Source organism: Rousettus aegyptiacus, unplaced genomic scaffold (genome assembly GCF_014176215.1).
Source record: "Rousettus aegyptiacus isolate mRouAeg1 unplaced genomic scaffold, mRouAeg1.p scaffold_m13_p_1, whole genome shotgun sequence".
NCBI classification, from domain to species: Eukaryota; Metazoa; Chordata; class Mammalia; order Chiroptera; family Pteropodidae; genus Rousettus; species Rousettus aegyptiacus.
The window spans coordinates 98133895-98149642 of record NW_023416284.1 but is presented as its reverse complement, the minus strand read 5'-3'; the positions used below and the strand labels follow the sequence as shown (position 1 = coordinate 98149642).

Genomic DNA, 15748 nt, shown 5'->3' with positions numbered 1-15748 from the left:
CTGCCCATTGCAGGCCTCAAAGCCAAAGCTTCTCCCCTCTGAGTTGACTTTCCTTCCTTTGCTCTCCTTCTTTACCTCCTTTGCAGGAAGGGATGACGCTTGCTAGTTGGGGACTGTCTCTGCCACACTGAAGTCACCTCATCGCTGGGAGAGCAGCCCTGTGCCTCACACAGATGCTCATTGCCCAATGAATTCTGCCTTCACATCCTGGGCTTCTCTTCCAGGACAGCCAGCTTGGAGGCCTGGGGTCTGTTTTTAGCAATGTTGGCATATTCCACAGCCAGAAATGGGTCAGGTATGGGCTTCAGGTTGGAGCGGGTGTTGATGTAGATGGAGTCCTCAGGGCTGAAGTGGTTCAGGTGAGTGAGTGAGGCATAGCGGATGTCCTCAGTGTCCTTACCAGTGCCCATATGCTGATCAGAGCCCTGGAAATCAAAGAAGACATATGTCCACTGTATGATCACAGCTGGGAGAGGTCAGTGGCCTCCTGGGTGCCCAGAGCTGGATGGAGGACAGGGAAAGGGATAGAGTGCGAGACAGGATCCTGCAGAGCCTCTGGGAATGGCTGAAGACAGCAAGGGCACTCTCACTGATCAGACTTAAGAATAAGGAAGGCTACACAAAGTGTGGTCGGTGGACCCGCAGCACTGGCATCACCAGGTGCTTGTTAAATATGCACAATCTCAGGCTCCCGCATCGGATCTATTAAAACAAAGCCTGAGGGTCTGGGGGCCAGGAAACTCTGTTTTTAATAAACTCTCCAGTTGACCATGGTGTATACTCAAGTTTGAGTGGCATTGAGCTAGAAGAGCACTCAGTAGGGATGTCATTTGTATAGTTAATTCAGCCTTACAGAGGGTTGGACCAGATGACTTTAGAGCCTCTCAATTCTGTGATTTCGTCTCCAATTTTTATTTTTATTTATTTTATTTTTATTTTTATTTTTTGGTGGCATCAGTTAAAGAAATCCAGTAAGTTTCAGGTATACAATTTAACAGTAAGGCATATGTATATTGCATTGTGAGTTTCCTTCCCAGTTAGATTTCTTTCTGTCACTACATATTTGACCCATTTTACTTCATCCACCTCCCTCTTCCCTGCCTCCCCGCCTCCCCCCCCCACCCCCGCCCTGTCCTCTGGTAACCGCTAGTCTATTGTCCATATTCATGAGTCTCTGTTTGTTTGTCCTGTTCGTTTGTGGCTTTTAGGTTTGTATCCCACATATAAGTGATATCACGTGGTTTCAACTTTTTCTGTATGGTTTATTTCGCTTAGCATGATTATCTCAAGGTCTATCTGTGTTGTCGCAAATGGCAGTATTTCATCTCTTATGGCTAAGTAATATTTCATTGTATATATGTACCACAGCTTCTTAGCCAATCATCTATCATAGGATACATCAGTGACTTCCATGTCCTGGCCACTGTGAATAATGCTGCCATGAACACTGGTGTGTAAACATCTTTTTGGATATGGGTTTTCAAGTCTTTGGGGTAAATACCTAGTAGAGTGATTGCTGGATCATATGGTAGGTCAATTCTCAGTTTTTTGAGGAACCTCCATACTGTCTTCCACAGTGGCTTATACACCAGCAGTGTATAAGAGTTCCTTTTTCTCTGCATTCTCTCCAACATTTATTATTACTTGTCCTGTTGATTATAGCTATTCTAACAGGTGTGAGATGGTATCTCATTGTGGTTTTGATTTGCATTTCCCTAATAGCTAGTGATGTTGAGTGTCTTTTCATATATTTGTTGGTCATTTGTATGTTCTCTATGGAGAAGTGTCTGTGCAGGTCTTTTCACCATTTTTGATGGGATTATTTGTTTTTTTGTTGTTATTGAGTTGTATGAGTTTTTGTATGTTTTGGATATTAGGCCCTTATCAGAGGTGTTGCTTGAAAATGTATTTTCCCATTCAGATGGCTGTCTCTTTACCTTGTTGACGATTTCTTTTGCTGTGTAGAAGCTTTTTAGTTTAATGTAGTCCTATTTATTTATTTTAGCTTTTACTTCCCTTGCTTTTGAGGTCAAATTCATAAAACCCTCTTTAAGTTCAAGGTCCTTGAGTTTAGTTCCTATGTTTTCTTCTATGTATTTTATTTTTTCAGGTCTTATATTCAGGTCCTTAATCCATTTTGAGTTACTATTGATGTGTGGTGATAGACAACAGTCTAGTTTCATTCTTTTGCAGGTGGCTTTTCAGTTTTCCCAGCATCATTTATTGCAGAGACTTTTCTTTCTCTAGTGTATGTTTACTGCTTTTTTTGTCAAAAATTATTTGCCCATATAAATAGGGGTTTACTTCTGGACTCTCGATTCTGTTCCACTGGTCCGTGTGTCTGTTTTACTGACAATACCATGCCATTTTGATTACCCTCATTTTATAGTATAATTTGAATTCGGGCAGAGTGATGACCCCAGCCTCGTTCTTTTTTCTCAGGATGGCTTTGTCAATTCGGAATTTTTTGTGCTTCCATACAAATCTGATGATTTTTTGTTCTATTTCCTTAAAAAATACCAATGAGATTTTGATGAAGATTATATTAAATCTGTATACTGCTTTAGGTAATAAGGTCATTTTAACTATGTTGATCCTTCCAATCCAAGAACACGGAATATCTTTCCATTTCTTTGTATCTTCTTCGATTTCTTCTAGTAGGTTCTTATAGTTTTCATTATATAGGTCCTTCACATGTTTGATTAGATTTATTCCTAGGTATTTTATTCTTTTTGTTGCAATTGTGAAAGGAATTATTTTTTTCCACTTCTTTTTCTGACACTTCCTTGTTAGAGTATAGGAATGCTATGGATTTCGAATGTTGATTTTGTATCCAGATACTTTACTGCATTTGCTTATTGTTTCTAGTAGTGTTCTTGTGGAATCATGTCATCCGCAAATAGTGACAGTCTGACTTCTTTCTATTTGGATGCTTTTATATCTTTCTCTTGTCTAATTGCACTTGCTAGGACCTCCAATGTTATACTGAATAAGAGTGGTGATAGTGGACAGCCTGGCCTTGCTCTTGATCTTAGAGGAAAAGTTTTTAGTTTTTCACCATTAAGTAAAACGTTGGCTGAGGGTTTGTCATATATGGCCTTTATTATGTTAAGGTACTTTTCTTCTATACCAATTTTGTTAAGTGTTTTGATCACAAATGGATGTCATATCTTGTCGAAGGCTTTTTCAGCATCTATTGATATGATCATATGATTTTTATTTTTCAATTTGTTTATGTGGTGTATCACATTAATTGATTTATGTATGTTGAAACATCCCTGTACCTCTGGGATGAAGCCCATTTGATCGTGGTGTATAATCTTTTTAATATGTTGCTGTATTTGGTTTGCTAGTATCTTATTTAGGATTTTTGCATCTGTGTTTATGAGAATTATTGATCTGTAGTTTTCTCTTTTTGTGTTATCTTTACCAGGTTTTGGTATCAGAGTAATATTGGCCTCATAACATGCGTTGGGAAGGATAGCCTCCTCTTCGATTTTTTGGAAGAGTTTGAGGAAAATAGGTATTAAACCTTCTTTGAATGTTTGGTAGAATTCACTGGTAAAGCCATCTGGTCCTGGACTTTTACTTTTTGGTCGGTTTTGGTGATTGTTTCAATTTCCATACTGCTAATAGGTCTATTTAGATTTTCTAGTTCTCTTGGTTCAGTCTAGGAAGATTGTATTTTTCTAAGTTCTTTTCTTATAGGTTATTAAATTTGATGCTATATACTTTTTCATAGTATTTTTGTATGATCCTTTGTATTTCTGGGATAACAGTCATAATTTCCCCTCTTTCATCCCTAATTTTGTTTATTTGTGTCCTTTGTCTTTTTTCTTTAGTGAGTCTAGCCAGGAATTTGTTAATTTTATCAACCTTCTCAAAGAACCACCTCTTTATTCCATTTATTTTTCTATTTTTTTTGTTTTCAATTTCATTTATTTCTGCTCTAACTTTGATTATTTTATTCCTTCTGCTGACTTTAGGAAGAACAAATGAAGCCTAAAGTCAGCAGAAGGAATGAAATAGTCAAAATTAGAGCAGAAATAAATGAAACTGAAAACAAAACAAAACAAAATTCTAGTTTTTTAAGATGAAGCATTAGGTTGTTTATTTGGGCTCATTCTTGTTTTTTGGAGATAGGCCTGTAATGATATGAACTTTCCTCTTATGACTGCTTTTTCCATGTCCCAAAAGTTTTGATACGTTGTACTATCATTATCATTCATTTCTATGCATCTCTTGATCTCTCTTTTTATTTCTTCTTTGACCCAGTTATTTTTCAGTAGCATGTTGTTTAATCTCCATGTATTTGTGTTTCTTCCTGCTTTCTTTCTGCAGTTGATTTCTAGTTTCAAAGCATTATGATCAGAGAATATGGTTGGTATGATTTCAACCCTCTTATATTTATTGAGGCTATCTCTGTGTCCCAATATGTGGCCGATTCTTGAGAATGTTCTATGTACCCTAGAGAAGAATGCAAAAGCAGTTGTTTTGAGATGGAAGGCTCTGTAAATGTCAATTATGTCCAGTTGATCTAATGCGTCATTTAAGGATGTTATTTCCTTATTAATTTTTTGTTTGGATGATCTGTTCATATCCGACAATGGAGTATTTAGGTCCCCTACTATGATAGTGTTTTGGTCTGTTTCTCCCTTTAGTAATTGCTTTACATATTTTGGGGCTCCATGATTGGGAGCATAGACATTAATAAGTGTTACGTCTTCTTGGTGCATGATTCCCTTTATCATTACGAAGTGTCCCTCAGTATCTTTCTTTACCTTTTTTTTTTTTTGGAGTCTATTTTGTCTGATATTAGTACCACTACTCCAGCTTTTCTCTGAATGCCATTTGCTTGAAATATTATTTTCCACCCTTTCATTCTGAGTCTATATTTGTCTTTGGAGCTATGATGTGTCTCCTGGAGGCAGCATGTAGTTGGGTTTTGTTTTCTCATCTAATCTGCAGCTCTGTGCTTTTGTATTGGTTAATTCAGACTATGTACATTTAGGGTGATTATTAAAATATGAGGTTTTCTTACAGTCATTTTATCTTTTGCTTTCTGGTAGTTTGATGTTTCCATTTCTTCCTTGTCCTTGTGTGTCTGTTTTTTATTTGTTTGTTTGTTTGTTTTTGAATTTTCCCTCTGATCCTTCTTGTTTTATGTTATATACTTCAGTTCTGAATCTTTGGCATGTGGTTACCATTATGAATACGTATAGTTATATATATAATGTAGTCCATTTTCTTCTGTGTGTGCCCCTTGTGAATTTAGATCTTTGAATCCTCCCCTTTTCTGTTATTGTTGTCTCAATTCGCCCCTATGTATGCTGAACATTCATTACTATCTTGCTATAGCAAATCTCTTGTTGTTTAAGCTTATAATGCCCTGTTTTTAGTAAGGGTTGCACTCTTCTGCTTCTATCTGCCTACTAGTCACCTTACTCATAATTACGTGTGTGTGTGTATACACACACACACGCACATTTTTTGTCATTTTGTTTTACGTGAGCTGACCCCTTTCAGTATTTTTTGTAATGCAGGCCTCGTAGTGGAGAATTCCTTCAGTTTTTGTATGTCTGGAAAGGTCTTTATTTCTCCTTCATTTCTAAAGAAGAGCTTTGCTGAATACATTATTTTTGGCTGGTAGTTCTTTTCATTTAATAGTGTGAATATTTGATTCTACTCCTTTCTGGCTTGTAAAGTTTGTGCTGATAAATCCTATGATATTCTAATGGGTGTTCCTTTACAGGTTACCATCTTCTTTTCCCTGGCTGCCCTTGAGAATTCTTTTTTTGTCATTAATTTTTGATAATTTTAATACAACGTGAGTTGGAGAAAGCCTTTTTGGGTTGAGATAATTGGGTGTTCTGTTTACTTCCAAGCTCCAGTTCATTCCTTAGATTTGGGAAATTCTCATCAACTATTTGTCTAAAAATGGTTTCTAGTCCCCACTCTTTTTCCTCGCCTTCAATAATGCCCATTATTCTTACGTTTCCCCTCCTGATGGTATCAGCTAGTTCTTGTATTTCTCTTTCATTATTTTTCATTCTTTGGTTTCTCTTTTCTTCTGATTTATTTCTAGATTTCTGTCTTCGATATCACTGATTTTTTCCTCCATTTGGTCCACCCTATTTCCCAAGCTTGCTATTTCATTTTTCAACTCTTTCAGTGTGTTCTTTATCTACAGAAGTTCTATTTGGTTCTTTTGAGGGTTTCAATCTCCTTGCTAAAGAACTTATTCTGCTGACCTGGTTGTTTTTTTCAATTCCTGAAATTATTGATATGAATTGTTTTGGGTCTCATTGAGTTGTTTCTGAAGTACTATCTTGAAATCTCTGTCATTTAAATTGTATCTTTCTATGTCTGCAAGTTTATTTTCTGGAGTTTTTTCTCTTTCTTTCTGTGATGTCTTGTCACTTTGGTTGTTCATGTCATTTAATGGACTATTTCTCTGCCTGGGCATTAATGGAAGTGTCTTCTGGTTTTTTTTTTTTTCCCCCAGAAAGATTTATTATATAAAGGTCTCTCTAGCCTGTTGCAAAGAAGGCATTTTTCTTTTGGTTTGCAGTAGGTAGCATCTTAATAAATAAAGTCTTAATAATACTTTTTTTTTTATTTTTTAAGATATTCAATCATGCTCACTACCCTCAGTTTTAATCTCTGTCAGTGTTAGCAACAGTTTCGGTAGCATTTGCTCATATATCCCTGGGATCCCAGTGTTTGATCTTGGAGCATATTGGGGGAGGGTTAGGGGAGGGGGTTGCAGTTCAACCTCGTGTTTTGCATCCATGTCTGATAATAATCAACTGTTGCTTCTCTGCCATCCCCACTTCCCTGCCAACCCCACTTTTCTGCTTTCCGCCCTGATGCCTGGGGACTGGCATCAGGCTGCATGGAGCTTACAGCTCTCCCAGGCAGGACTGTTCAGGGAACCTGCCACACCTTCTCTCCTTCCCCTCCTCCTACAGGGAGTTCCAGTGGCTGTGAGAGGCAGCTTCTTTGTTTGTCCCAGTCTACCACTTGACTCCTGGGGTTCTGACCTGTGGTAGCTCTTATGTGCAAATCCCACGCTCAGACATGCTGGTGTGCAGGTTGGGTTTTTTGTTGTTGTCATTGCATTTTATCTGTTCAGCTTATTGTTGTTTCAAGGGAAGGGATCTGGGGATATATCCCACTCTACCTTGTCTGACATCACTCTCAGTCTGTGATATTTAGTAAGACGACCTACCCAAGGGAAACAGTTCCTGATGAGAAAGTGCCTGAGGGAGCCATGGTGTTTTACTGTGTGATACCATTCTCCACAGCTGATTGGACCAGTGGTGGTTGAGCCACAGTCTGGCTTATGACCCTTGAGATGAATCAGCATGAAAAGCTGTCTCCCATGGGGATGAAGGTGAACAACCTGATTAGACAGCATCTCCCTCTCTCTAAGGGGTTTGAACTGGGAAATGTAGGGGAAAGGACACACTCAGACAAGGCATTAGGGACAAAAGGAGTCATGGCTGAGTCCTGATTCCAAGTAAATAGAAATTATGAGTGAGCACAAGCCAGGAAGTTAAAAATGAAGTTACCCAGGAAAGCTGAGATTCCCTCTGTTCTGGTGAGGGGTGCTTCCTGTGCACAGCAGTCTTGTTCTCATGGGCAGAAATGTCATAGACGTCGTGGGATTCTTCCTTACCTGTGAAAAAAAGTTAGGTTTAGAGGAGGGACCTCTCCCTACCCCCAACTCCCATGGAAATTTGGGATAGGGCTGGAGGTCCTGGCTGGCAGAAAGGACCCTGATAAGAGAGAAGCTGGATGTGGTTGGGAAACAACATCCTGCTTGGGAAGATCCCGGGTGGCCAGCACAGATTTTGTCCAGGAGTAAATCAAACTGACTGCCTGAGGCTAATTCTCATCAAACCAGTAAACTTAATCAATTCCAGGTTACTGAAAGTTCCAAATTTAAACATCAAATTCAAGTATAATCTGTTTGCTGATGAAGTTATAGATATAATGTTTTTCAATTTTTTTGAACTGGAAGCCACAATGAAAAACATTGTATCTTATTACCACAGAGTCTCCCTCTCTTTCTCTCTCTTTCTCTCTCTCTGAAAATAAAAGTTCAATGAAAAATTATCCTTCTAATGTGAAAAGAATATTTTCCTTTTCCATTTTGTTTTATAAAAATAACATTGTGATCCACTAAATCAACTTTACAGTTTGAAAAATACATATATATAAATTTTATAACCCATTACTACTTTAGGATTTTTATAGCTTGAAAATCGAAAAGCAGTGAGGTCCAAGATAACTCTGATCCTCTTCCATATTTCAATCTCATTGTCAACAGACACATCACTGGGTTATGTGGTTAATACACACATAGCACCTATGTGCTGAACAACGAACTAACCAACAAAAAAACAAGGTAGAAATCATCAAAAGGCACTAATCTGATAAATCTTGCAGAAAATGCTATAGATTTTCCATGTGAGCAAAATCTTAAAACTTGAAAGATTAAAAAGTTTTCAACAAGTGCTTTTAGGAAAACAAAATTTAAACATGACAGCAATAATTAAAAAATAATATCAGTAACCAAGAAGGTCTTTAGATAAGTTCGTTTTAAAAAATCCTTAACAACACAAATCCTTAACTATAAAAAGGTGACAACATATTTTATCCCAGATGAATACTAGAATACTGTTTTAGGCAAATTGGTATTGAGTTGAATTAGCTTTGGATGAGCTGACCTTGAACCTCTGAAGGGAACTGGTTCATTCTTAGCACTATCCAGCCTGCCACTCTGGCAAAGTGGGAGGCTCCATATCCAGGGTCCATTTGGAGATCCCAAGTAATCTTGACCACTTCATCTGTCAGGCCTCATGTTTCCTTGTTGGTAAAACGAGCACAATAAGCCTGTACCACTGGCCCAAGGGTGCTTTAGGGTGGTTAAGCATGTGGTGGTCTGTTCGGAGTCAGTAATGGTTTACCTGTCCCAGCTCTTCTTCGGGCTTTCCTGAGGTACAGGGTTATGAGCAACGTGAGTGCCAGAAGCAGCAGGAGGGCCACTATTATGCTGGAGATGATAGTCCAGAGGCCTGGGGGGCTTTGGAATAAGGACAAGCCAGATGAGAAAAGTTGGAGCTAACCTTCTGCCAGGAAACCATCCTTCCCCCCATGCCTATTGTCAGGACAGATGCTCCTACTGAGCTGGCAAGGAGGCAGCCCATGGTCAAGGGCTCTGCCCCATAGGCCATATAGTCTTGCCATGTCACCCATCTCTGGGCTCGTTTCTGTCTCTGTAAAGTGGGAATGCTGACGCTATTTCCTGACTTTGCTCCTCTTCCCCTCTGACTGCTGTTTCTTTCCTGGCCTTCTGGGCCCCTGTTTTGGGATCTGTGCCCACCTTGTCTGCATCTTTACTGCTGGCCTTGGTTCCAGCTCCTCACCATTAGCCCTTCACCGTGAGATGCAGGTAGCTCTCAGAGAATACGAATGTCATTTGACAAATAGCTCTGCACATAATAAATGCATTTTAATAGATCCTATCTTAAGTCAAAGGAAGAACACAAAGGTAGAGTTTCTTACTCCACAGCAGGCTCCTAAGAAAGGTTGCGGGGGTGCCAGGGTCACGGAGGTGAGTCAGCGGCTCTAGGGACAGCTCCACTGATCAACACCCACTGATTTCTAGTATAATGCCTTGAAGAATGAACTGTGGTTTGCAGGAGCCCAGGGTTCATATACACAGTGATGGAGAGTGGGAAGAACATAGACCATAAGAAAAACGGACCAGATAAGTCCCAGGGGCTGGGGACTGGAAGCCATCATGCAGAGTAGAGAAAAAGTCAGGCCATGGGTTGTAATAACTACAGAATATGCCCTTTCTCTAGACCCTGGTGGCTCTGGGACAGCACTCACAAAAGATAGAGAAGGGCTGGGAGTAGGGAAGAGGAAAAGGAAGCAACCCTGTTAGACCTGGCATTAGACCTGGCATTAGACCTTTGTGTTCTCCAAGGCAAACTTGTCAATATCTTTAGACATTTTTGGTTGCCACAACTGGGCATCTGGGGGAGGTCTGTGCTATTGCCATCTAATGGATAGAGGCCAGGGATGCTGCTAATTATCCCACAATGCACAGGACATCCCCTCACTGGTTCAAAACGTCAATAGTGTCAAAGGGAAGAAACCCTGATGTAAGGTAGGAATGTTATTCACCCCATTTCGCCAATGAAAACACTGAGGCTCAAAGAGATGAACTGACCTGAAGTGAGTGGTGTGACTCCTATTTTATCCCCTGAGAGCCACGTGTCCATGGGAATGTGGCAATTAAAGGCATTTAGCACAGTCAGCAGTGGGTGGGAGGAAATCGAGGCCTAAGAGGACAGGGGAGGTGGGTGGTAGTACCTGTCAATGACAGGGCTGGTGGCCGAGGTCCAGGTTGTGGTCCTCTTGGCACTCTTGGTAGTAGGCGGGGTCGAAGCTATAAAAGACAACAGCGAGGGAAGTGCTCCCATCTGTTTGCTCCTCCTCCAGGGCTCCTCACTTCCAGCCCCCAAGCCCGGGTAGGAGGAGCCCACACATGGCCCTGGACCAGGTGAAGACTCTGAGAAGCACTACATGCCCTGCAAATGAATGGGAGTGTTACACTGAGTTGTGTTGGATTTCCTTCACGGCGAAGTTCCACAGGGTAAGTGGCTTTAGATTTGGTATCACACTGTCACTTGCATATTAAATATATTCTATAGTCTCTTCTATTTTCTTTGTTTATGAGCATGTCATGCATTTTCAACTTGTAATGACTCCCTCCTCCCTCCCAACCCTTTTTGACTCCCCTGGATAAATTCATACTCTTCCAGTGAGGCCCATGTAGTTCACCTCCTCTGGGGAGTCCTCCAGGAAAATCCATACCTTCTCCAGCAGCCTGACCCCTTCCTTCGCTGGGCCTCCATCCAGTAAGCTTCTGTTATGCCACCTATCACCCAACATCATAACACTTTATTTAGGTGTTTGTCTTCCTGGCTGGGCTGTGGGCTCCTCCAACACAGAATAGGGGCTCTGGTTTATGATTCCCCTTTCAGATCCTAGCCCTGTGCCCTACATGGAGTGAGCAGTGAGCCAAGGCTTGGGTGGTGAATGATGGAGCAGCTAATCTGGGAGCTCCAGGCACCCAGCTGACCAAAGGGCTAGCCAGTGCGGGTCTGGGAAGATGACTTTCAACCTCTGACCATCACAGAGAAATGCAGGTGGTGGGGTTGTGTAACTCTGAAGTTTTCTGGAGGCATACCCAGGGGCTTCAAGGGTTAGGAGTAACCTCAAGCTCCCCACTCTTAGGCTTGAGGTCTCTCAAGTATTAGGGGCATGTCCAGGGTGAGGACCCGGGCCCTCTGAGCCCTCAGCCACTCCACCTCCCAGCCTCACCCTTGAAGTGTCACATCTGCCTCATTATCTGGCCGTCTCGTGTCCATCCACACTTCTTGACCCCCCTCCAGTTACCTGTGACCCATCTCGAGTGCAGCCCTTTGAGAAGAGGTGGGAGTTTAGAGTCAAGGGTAGAGATGCCCTGGAATAGACCAATAAGCCAGTCTTGTTCAAACCTGAGGAAGCACAATGATCATTACAAATCGACTGAGGAGTCCTGTTAATAGCAACAAAAAGGTTCAGAGAAATGTATGTGGTGAGGAAGGAAGAACCAACTGGAAGCCAGCAGATCTGAATTCTGGTGCTGGTTCTGCCTTTAGCCAGCTGGTGACCTTGAGCAAGGAGCTCCAGTTTTCAGCTTTGAGAGGGTTGAAAGAAATGACTTTTAGGGTCTTTTTCGGCTCTAACAGCTTATTAGATTCAAGGAGTCTGAGAAAGACTCATAAGAAGGGAAAGAACTTACCCTGAGATACCACCAGATGAATGGTTCTGTGAGAAAAGATTCTGGAAGACTCATAGATTCCACAGGCATAGAACCCTGAGTCCTTCACCTGGAGCTCAGTAATGGTGAAAGTGAAGTAGCCATATTCGGGGTAATCTTGGATGAAGTATCGAGGATTCTGAGGCACCCTTGAGGGCCTGGGAAAGGTGACTAACAAGGTACAAACAGATGCCGGTGTTAATCTGCAACAGGCTTTCGTCTTCAAACGTTGCTGAAGTGCGTACGAGCACCTCGCAGAGACTGTCTCACCTTCCAGTTTATGCAGCTGCTGTTGCCCAGATCCTGAGAATAAACCCTCAGGTCAGGGAGCCCCCAGCTGCCACTGCAGGGCTGTGGAATAGGGACTCTCTCCCCAGTAAGTCCCTTCTTCGTGTCTACACTCGAAACGTGCCCCAAAGTGGCCTCTAGCCACAGCACCACCCTTCCCTCTGCCCTTCCCTCCACATAGTCCCCTTCGCACCCACCTCACCTTGACATCCCCCTTCCTCTTGCCCTCTTCCATCTGTCCTCCTCCCTTATGCCTCACCTGAGGCCAGGAGCACCAGCAGGACAAGTGGCAGCAGGTATGTGGCCTCCCGGGCCATGGTTCCACTTCTTGAGCTAGAGTAGGAACAGGGAAGCCCCTGAGGAGAGAGAGACCGAGCTGGGTGAGACTCAGTGTAGCCAGCACAGTCTGTCTGGGAAGAAGAGCTAAAGAAGGCAAAGGCCTCTGGTGGGGAAGTGGGGGGCCTGGGAGGAGAGAGAGACCTTAGCCTATTGGTTAGACCTTCCCCCTACAGGTGCTATGTCTGGGCCTAGAAAGAGGCATCGGGGGACTCTATATCTACTGCTTGGCTCTCTTGTGCCCAGACTCTTCCCTGTCAGGCTGTTTCCCTCCCACTGGGGCGGGGGAAGCTGTGAAAGCCCCAGAGGAAACTCTGATGAAACAGGAACCTATTTCTCCTCCCTCTTTCTCCTCTCTATCCTACCACTTCCTCCTCAGCCTCAATTTTATCTTCTCCACCCAGGAAAGACAGGGTCTGAAGGTGAATGACAGAGTTAGTGGACCCTCTGGGGATCTCTAGTAGTCAGAGGCTTCCTGCTCAGGCCTCCCCGGCAATTGGAAAGTTCTATGGGGACTGAAGGGGGACAGAAGAAGGAGATAAAGAGTCATTTCTAGTAACAGAGGTATAGGGAAGGTCCCTGGCAAGGGTGGGAGAAAGCAAAGCAGGGCATCAGAGGGGAAGGGAAGAGGAAATAGGTGCAGAAGGAGGAGAGGAGGGCTCAGGAGAAAGGAAGTCTGCCACCAAGTCACCCCTGTGTCCCTAGCTCCCAGCTTGCCATTATCACCCCGTAAGCATTTGTTGAAAGTCCACACTAATGAAACACATTTAAAAAATAATTTGTTATTAGATGAGCTACAGAAAAACAGTTGTCACAGGCTGTTTACAGTTAATAGACAACAAAGAAAGAGAAAAGCTTATAAACATGTAATGTGGCAGGTTGTATTCATAGGGAGTAGACTTTGAGGTGGAGATTAGTGCAGAGCCTTTAAAGTGCTTTGGGACCAGGTTAGGAAAGACAAGGGCAGGAAGCAGAATGGCAAAAGAATGTGGGCTGCCTTCTGCCAACAAGAAGCTCAGCCCACACTTTGAGGCATTCTGAAGACAGGCTGCCCTTCATGACTTACCTACGTGGCAGGGGGTGCTGGGTCCTTAGTCCCCTGGGTCACAGTCAGGGTGCTGGGCTGCCTTGGGAGGAAGTCTTCCACCCTCACCACTCCCAGCAGCAGGTGAGCAGTCAATCAGATCTGAAGGAGGAGCTGGGCAGCACAGCAGAGCTTCTACAGTTTGATCCACAAAGGAAACCACATTTTTCAGCCATCTAGGAGAAGTGTGAACCTCAGGCTTACTTGCAGTTGTCACAGCATGAGGTGTCAGGTGCATTTGCTGGCTCCACTCAGAAATGCCAATATCCCAAACCTCCTCTGGATGTTTGGGTTTTTTTGGTTCTTTTCCTTAGTCACAACAGGAAGCTTGCTCAGGAAGCTTGGTTGTCTCACCCACTAAAGGCCATGTGGGTCGAAGGGTTGTGTCTTGCCACATCATGGGGAAGATGGCTTGGAATTGCAGATTCATCACTTTTCAAGGGTGACATTAAAGGTCATTACATGCAACTGCCAATAGAATATCAGAACTCCCTCTGTAAAATTCCAATGTCGCGCAATCTCTGCTTCAATCTCTCCGAGGACTGGGAACTCACTGCCTCTCACTGGGGCAGTTCCTTTGTGAATGTTTCTATTAGTCCCTTGCTTGCCTTCAGTCACAGTGAAACATCAGCTTTACTCATAGGATGGGACCTGAGGGTCAGGCTGTGTCATGGCCAGAAAGGGAGTGAGGGGTAAAAGAGGAGAAAGGTAGCTGTGGGTGGTTTGAGGTCTGGCAGGCTGGAGGAAGGTGGGCTAAGTACCTGTCACTTGTGACAGCTCTGCTGCCATGATCCACTTTCTAGGTTCCCAGAGTCGAAAATGTGGCTCCATGGGGGCACAACCATGCAGATCTATAAAGATAGACACTGGGTTGAGGGAGGCAGGAGCAAGGAGGGAGCAAGATGCTCTGAGCATCACGTTGGCTCCTCAGGTCTCTGCTCTGTCCTTCCTGCCACAGTCCTTCTCCTGCAGCACAGATCTGACTGCTAGACACACGGCAATTGCTGTTTCCCAACCTCCCTCAAGACCGGACCTTGTTCTGAGAAGGTTATTGGCATTGATGTACGGCCTCATTTGATTTCTGGTCTTTCATAGCTCCAGGCTCCAGGCAGTCCCTCTGTTCTTGGTCTACATTTTAGTCTAATACTGAGGAAGCCCCTCTTCACCATGGTCTCCCCAAATTGGGTTTATTGCCTGTACTGCTCCGGCTGCAGCATCAGGAGCCATCCTAGAGGTCAGGTTCCTCACGAATTGTCAAAAACCCAAAGGATGGACTTAGACTAGAGCTCCTGGAGTTATATTCATTAGGTAAGTTCTTATGAGCGCCTGCTGATGGCCAGGCACTGCTCAGGGTTGGGGATACAGAGATTAATTGTAGTAAACCAACATCCCTCTGTATGCTTAGTGGCTCAAACATCCCTATTAGGTAAGTATTTTCCCACATTTTACAGATGGAGAAATTGAGGCACAGGAAGGTTAGATAATTTCCCAGCCATACAGCTAGTAAACGGTGGATCTTAAATCCTGAAGTTTTAACCATAATGCTTCTGGGTCTCTGTTCCTGTAAGAATCTCATTGGTGTGTGTGTGTGTGTGTGTGTGTGTGTGTGTGTGTGTGTGTGTGTACACATGTACACAGTGGATAGATGTGTGAAAAAATAATAACAATACAAAGCAATCATGGCTAGAGCTAGAGGAACACTAAAGGTGACAGGGGAGGGTGGCGGTGGGGAGCATGACCTCTTCTGATAGAAATCTCCAGGAGCTGAGAGGGAACAGCAGGAGTGTGGCTGTCTGGGGCTGGGGAGTCAAGGGGAGAGGTTCTCAATCAAGAGTGGTCCCAGATAAGAGGACTCAGGTTACCTCTTGTCCACCTCACCCCAGCATGAGGGCTGCCCTGTCTGCCACTACCCAAGGCTGTAACCTCAAGAATGTACACCCTTCCTGTATCTCAGCACTGAAGCAGCCATGACAACCATGGGGTCCGCATGGCTGTGGATAGAGAGGGTGCCCTGCTTCCTGAACTTTGGAACACCAGCATGTGTTAGGCCCATTGCATATGTACGAGCTCCCCACCATTAGAGCTAGGGTGTCATCCTTCTCCCTAAAGGTCTGTCCACCCAATGCAAAGTGGGTCTGGCCTTCATTTTGCCCCCT

The 15748-nt window shown here is 43.3% G+C and overlaps 1 protein-coding gene across 2 annotated transcripts; it reads right to left on the bottom strand.

Annotated features, from left to right (window-relative positions):
- Window positions 1-170: 170 nt before the first annotated feature.
- Window positions 171-13996, bottom strand: LOC107499098 (trem-like transcript 4 protein). 2 transcript variants are annotated; one of them, XM_016122954.2, is made up of 7 exons: window positions 13575-13996; window positions 12432-12528; window positions 11867-12187; window positions 10390-10465; window positions 8976-9091; window positions 7575-7681; window positions 171-425 (listed from the first exon to the last, which is right to left on the bottom strand). In XM_016122954.2, the coding sequence occupies exons 2-7, from the start codon at window positions 12487-12489 to the stop codon at window positions 201-203; spliced, it is 903 nt and encodes a 300-aa protein (XP_015978440.2). In that variant the 5' UTR covers window positions 12490-12528; window positions 13575-13996; the 3' UTR covers window positions 171-200. The 2 variants fall into 2 exon arrangements, with proteins under 2 accessions (XP_015978440.2, XP_015978441.2); XM_016122955.2 differs by lacking the exon at window positions 13575-13996 and having other exon boundaries at window positions 11867-12055; window positions 12155-12187; window positions 12432-13567.
- Between the last annotated feature and the right edge of the window lie 1752 nt (window positions 13997-15748).

What these genes read in the sequence shown, in the direction of transcription:
- LOC107499098 (XM_016122954.2), bottom strand. Translation starts at nt 12,489, where the DNA reads ATGGCCCGGGAGGCCACATACCTGCTGCCACTTGTCCTGCTGGTGCTC. An exon ending in ACCAGCCCTGTCATTGACAG is followed by an intron (nt 9,092 to 10,389) that starts GTACTACCACCC and finishes CTTATTCCAAAG; the next exon opens with CCCCCCAGGCCTCTGGACTA. An exon ending in CCGAAGAAGAGCTGGGACAG is followed by an intron (nt 7,682 to 8,975) that starts GTAAACCATTAC and finishes TTTTTTTCACAG; the next exon opens with GTAAGGAAGAATCCCACGAC.